Consider the following 5,724-nt stretch of genomic DNA (forward strand, 5'->3'; position numbering starts at 1 on the left):
TAGTTACTTTTCCGACTACAAAGGGGCGAGGAGATGGATATGCGGCAGGCAGAGCCGCCCGCCTGTCTTCAGGCACAGCAGAATCCCTACTTTGCTGTGGGAGCGCAAGCGGGCAGCGGATGCCTTTACTCGCTGATGTAGAGGCAACATTTCTAAACGTCACGCTCTCGATCTGCCTTCCAGCCGTATTTTATTGATGACTTTCCCCAGGATGAGAGGAAAGACCCTCTCCCCCCGCCGCCCTGGGGTTGGCCAGAAGCGCCGCGCTGCCACTTGACGACCACCATGGCAGGCTCCTAGGAAGGGAAGGAGCGGGTTTCCCCCGGAGAAAAGGAAGAAGGAAAGAAGGAGTCACCTGTTGGGCGATGGCTCCCGGTGCCCCTGTCGGACTCCTCGCCTCACCCGTGGGGGTTATGTCGCTCCCCCCCGCCACTGCCTTTCTGCCGCCTCCACCCGCCGAGCGCTACAGCCCCCCTGGGTACAGCCGCCGCTCAGGATCTGCTCCGCGCAGACCTTTCGAGGGAAGGGTTTGCCATGCACTACTCGGACCCCTGCGCCGGCTGCGACTCAATGTGGAAAGAATTAAGCGCAGAACAGTATTTTTTTCACCTACTGCCCCGACTCTGTTTAATACTGGGCGACAAAAAGGCGAGCGCCCTTTGAAAATAGCCTTAGACGTTTAAATAAAAGATAATCTCCAGGGACATCCATGGCAGTCGTCCTATAGATTGCATAACACAATGTAGAAAAAACCGCAATGCCCACCTTATTTAAGCACACATACACACACATATATACATATATGTAAATATGTGAAGAAAAGCAAAATCATAATCTCAAATTCCGGGTTTCTCCATCTTGCTCCTAAGCGATGCCTATTTTGCATCTGCTAGAAGGTTTTACACTGGATGGCTGAGGCGGCACCGAGAAGGAAATATTGACTTAAATGCAGAGCAAGGGCCCGGCATTGCTAAACGCACTCATCATATTTCTGGCTCAGAATTGTACTCAGCTGCACTGGGAACGGCAAAAAGGAAGGGGAAAAGCTCCTATTCCCATTCTAACAGAGACGACCGCGATGATGAAAAGTTGCACGCCTATTGATCTTCCGCGGGCACAGTACGGGCAAGTTGTAGCCAATTACTTAAGAAGCCTCCAATAATTACAAATCAAAGGGACTAGCTTGCAAGACATTGAGGAGCCGAGGTTTGGACTTACATTTTGCACATGCAGAGAGCAGGCATAGTCTCTGTCGCTCACTGGGTGCGTGGAGTGTGCACAGTGCAGAGGCCACAGGCAAGTGCTAGGGCGGCTTATTCCAGCAGCGCCCTAGCACTGCTAGGAGGGAGCAAGCTTTCTGCCATTAGCAGCACTGCTTCCACGGTAGTATATGAGGCTTGAGAAACGTGCTCAAAGCTGCGAATTTGACTTTCAAAGTGTTTTGCTGGCGATTACTCTGTAAAATAACGTCCTCTATCTTAAGCGACAGGATGTCAAATGCCCCTCGTCCCCTCTCCCGCCCTGGTACAAGTGCAAGGAGATGCCTGGCGGTTCCCTGCCTTTGGAATTTTTTGGCACTTTATATAACCACAGAGCCTCCTCAGTTCTTTCTGCAATGAAAGTAAGAAATACGTTGTGCACGAAATAACTTCTGGCATTTAGTAAAGAAAACAAAAAGAAAAAAAAAAAATTAACGTGTTTTCACAGAATGTCATTAGGCGCTGTTAGGTTATTTGTATCCAACAGGGACGGCTCCCAAATGGCTTGAAAAGGAGATAAAGGGCCTGTTGAATAAAAGCGACGCAGGTATGGTTTACGGGCCGCGAGGATCGCAGGTGACTACACCAGCAGCAGCGTATCGGACACCTCCTGCACAGTTTACAGGAGACGGCGGTGTGGCGTCAGCCGTGACACCAGCCCTCCGCCAGCCCTGACCTCGCTCTCTACTCCTGCCCTCTGCGGCTTGCCCCGCTCCCCCGGCGGGCAGGCGGTGCGGGGGCGGCGGGAGTCGCGGCCCGGCGGGAGGCGCGGCCCGGGGCGCCGGGGCCGGCGGTAATTGCGGCGCGGCCGCCGCCGCCGCGGGCCAGAGCGGGGAGTTTTCTCCCCGCGCGCTGACTGGCACGCGCCCCGCGCCCCGGCGCCGGCACCTCCGCGCAGCCTGATTGGCTGCCGGGCCGCTCCGGGCCGCTCCGCCCGCGCCCTCATTGGGCGAGCGCCGCCGCCAGCGGTACTTCAAAGCGGGCGCTGCCCGCACTTAGGCAGAGTTTGGCCCCGCCGCGCCGGAGTGTCCTTAGTGCCGCCGGGCAGCGCGGGGCGCTCACCGAGCGCCGTCCCCTCCGCCCCACCGCCCAGCCCACGGACGTGCTATGGCTACGTCTATCCTCGGGGTAAGTCGCACCGCGCGCTTCCTCGCGGCTTCCCCCTGGAAAAACTGTCGTTGCACCGCGTTGCGGCTGCCCCTTGCCGAAATCGCGTGGGCCCGCGGATGGGAAGTGATCCCGGCCCGCCTCGGGGGATTTCATTGCGGGCTGCACATCGGGTCGTTCCCAAAGAGTTTAGCCTGAAAACTCGCTGGGCCGGAGAGAAGCTGTGCTGCTTCTGCTTTCTTTTGTCTAGTTCTTGATTTGGTTTGAGATTTTTTTTTGTTTGTTTGTTTTTTTAACTCTACGTACGCTCGATTTCCAAAGATTTTCGCCGGCCCGGCGTTGCACGAGGCGACAGTCGGAAGGCTCCGCACACTGCTCGCCTTGCTGCCATCTCTTTTTTTTCCGTCGCTCCTGTACGGTTGCTCGAGGAGACGCCGCATTTCGTTCCCACGGGATTTTTGGTTTAACGGCGGTAGGCTCGAGCAGCCCTCTCGGAACACGCGTGTCGCTTGTCCCCGTCGGGACCCGCTTGCGAGGTAAATCTCTCGGGCGATGAGACCGGTCTCCGTCGGAAAACGAGTTGTGCCCAGCGTGGCAGGGCTGGAGCCTTCCTCTAAAATAAGAGAAAACTTTTCCGCGGTCCCGCTCGTTGCGCCGCGGTTCTACCCGCGCTGCCGTGTCTCCGCGGGAGCCTGGCGAGGTGGCAAGGGTTAGGCTGACGGGCCGGCTTTGTCTCTTCCCGCAGGAAGAGCCGAGATTTGGAACGACTCCCCTGGCCATGCTGGCCGCCACCTGCAACAAGATCGGCAACACTAGTCCCCTGACCACCCTGCCCGAGTCTAGCGCCTTCGCCAAAGGGGGCTTCCACCCCTGGAAACGCTCCACCTCCAGCTGCAACCTGGGCTCCAGCCTCTCGGGCTTCACGGTGGCCACGAGCAGGGGTTCCAACGGACTGGCCAGTGGCACGGGCACCGCCAACAGCGCCTTTTGCCTGGCTTCCACCTCGCCCACTTCCTCGGCCTTTAGCAGCGACTACGGCGGCCTCTTCTCCAACTCGGCGGCGGCGGCGGCGGCGGGCGTGTCCCCACAGGAGCCCGGCGGGCAGTCGGCCTTCATCTCCAAAGTGCACAGCTCGGCGGCCGAGAGCCTCTACCCTCGGGTGGGCATGGCGCACCCCTACGAGTCCTGGTACAAGTCGGGCTTCCACTCCACGCTCTCGGCGGGCGAGGTGGCCAACGGAGCGGCCTCTTCCTGGTGGGACGTGCATACCAACCCGGGCTCCTGGCTTGAGGTGCAGAACCCGGCGGGGGGGCTGCAGAGCTCGCTGCACTCGGGCGCCCCCCAGGCCTCGTTGCACTCCCAACTGGGCACCTACAACCCCGACTTCAGCTCCCTCACCCACTCCGCCTTCAGCTCCACCGGCCTAGGCTCCACGGCCGCCTCGCACCTGCTCTCCACCAGCCAGCACCTACTGACCCAGGAGGGCTTCAAGCCCGTGCTGCCCTCCTACACGGACTCTAGCGCGGCGGTGGCGGCGGCCAGCGCCATGATCTCGGGCGCCGCCGCCGCCGCCGCCGGGGGCGGCTCGGCCCGTTCCGCCCGCCGCTACTCGGGGCGCGCCACCTGCGACTGCCCCAACTGCCAGGAGGCCGAGCGGCTGGGGCCGGCGGGGGCAAGCCTGCGGCGCAAGGGGCTGCACAGCTGCCACATCCCCGGCTGCGGCAAGGTGTACGGCAAGACCTCGCACCTGAAGGCGCACCTGCGCTGGCACACGGGCGAGCGGCCCTTCGTCTGCAACTGGCTCTTCTGCGGGAAGCGCTTCACCCGCTCCGACGAGCTGCAGCGGCACCTGCGGACTCACACGGGCGAGAAGCGCTTCGCCTGTCCCGTCTGCAACAAGCGCTTCATGCGCAGCGACCACCTGAGCAAACACATCAAAACGCACAACGGGGGCGGCGGGGGCAAAAAGGGCAGCGACAGCGACACGGACGCCAGCAACTTGGAAACGCCGCGCTCCGAGTCCCCCGACCTCATCCTGCACGAGGGAGTGGGCGCCGGCGCCCGCGGACCGGGCAAGGAACCTACCGCGGGCCCCGGCGACTCCTAGGGGCAGCGCCGCCGGAGCCGCTCGGACTGTGCCCCGCGCCGGCCGGAGGGACGCGAGCCGCCCCGCCGCCGACGGCGTCCCGGGCCGCAGCGGGGGCGGGCCGGTGGACGGCGGGGCCGGAGAGGCGCGGCCCCCGTCCCGCCCGGCCAGTAGATACCGAGTGACGCTTTCTTCCGTTTCCCTTTTCTCTTTCTCTTGGAAGGCAAGCATCCTAAGAGAGGCTTAAGGTGAGAAATACAGCTGCAATTCTGAGACGGTCCCTCTGTATCCCATAAACATCTGTATAAATAGGGTTCAAAAAAGAAGAAAAACAGGAAAAAAAAAAAAAAGAAAACCAGATCGTGTTCCCTTATTTTTCTTGTAAATGTTGATCTGATAGGGGGGTTGGGGATTTTTTTTTTTTAATTGGTGAATTCCTGAAATTCAGGGAGGTTTTGGGGTTTTGATTTTTTTTTTTTTTAATTATAAATTTCTGATGCACTTTGTGGAAGTCAGTATATATGTAAAAGATATTTAAAATGTTGAGTTAACACTTCACTCAAATACACGTAAGTTAAGGTCTCTTAAAGAAATTTAATGCGTTTATCTGTATGGAAAAAAATCTTGACATATTTTCATTTTGGTATTATTAAAGGACTCTGAACAATATACTCACGGGTTTGTTCTTCTTCATGTCCCCTCCTTCCCCCCCGCCCAGTCCTCGCAGGGGTCACTTTTTGAGTAGGAGCCCTTGCACCCCTTTCCATCGCCCTTACAGTCACTGTGATTAAAAATACAGTCAGCAATGATATAGCTGGGAGGGGATGGGACCAGCCCCTGAGCCAGGCGCACTGAACCACTCTGCTCGCTCTTTTCAAGCCGCCTTTGCTTTGATTTACTTTTAAAGAAAACCAAAACAAAAAACCAACAAATTTTAACCGAGTCCGAGCCCTGCTACAGCCAGAAACCATGCTGAGACCTAAGTGGCTATATTGAAACCGTCCCCAAAATCGAGTGAGGGCAAACTGCGTTGAGGAACTATTTATTTAATTTTAAAAGCCTTCAGCGCCACAAGGCAGCCTAGGCTGGGAGGTGATCTCGGGGGAATAAATCGCTAGAGTCAATACTCCGGAAAAGACATTTCATGCCTAAATGAAAATCTTGTTAAATGTTATTAATTTTGACTTAGAGCACACAGCAGCCCCCTGTGCCTTGTATTCCCTTATTAGGGATTCATGTCTTATCAAATATCTAATTAATCTCCTAGACATC

General features: G+C 57.5%; 1 protein-coding gene across 1 annotated transcript; it reads left to right on the top strand.

The window, feature by feature from the left end:
- The first annotated feature begins 2,306 nt into the window (after positions 1-2,306).
- On the top strand, positions 2,307-4,473 carry SP9 (Sp9 transcription factor). The gene is made up of 2 exons (XM_059852332.1): positions 2,307-2,387; positions 3,112-4,473. The coding sequence occupies exons 1-2, from the start codon at positions 2,367-2,369 to the stop codon at positions 4,471-4,473; spliced, it is 1,383 nt and encodes a 460-aa protein (XP_059708315.1). The 5' UTR covers positions 2,307-2,366.
- Positions 4,474-5,724: the final 1,251 nt, after the last annotated feature.

Source organism: Haemorhous mexicanus, chromosome 8 (genome assembly GCF_027477595.1).
Source record: "Haemorhous mexicanus isolate bHaeMex1 chromosome 8, bHaeMex1.pri, whole genome shotgun sequence".
NCBI classification, from domain to species: Eukaryota; Metazoa; Chordata; class Aves; order Passeriformes; family Fringillidae; genus Haemorhous; species Haemorhous mexicanus.

Excerpts from the sequence above, each read along its gene's own strand:
- SP9 (XM_059852332.1), top strand. The coding sequence starts at position 2,367 with ATGGCTACGTCTATCCTCGGG. Across the intron at positions 2,388-3,111 it reads TGGCTACGTCTATCCTCGGG|GAAGAGCCGAGATTTGGAAC; the intron begins GTAAGTCGCACC and ends CTCTTCCCGCAG.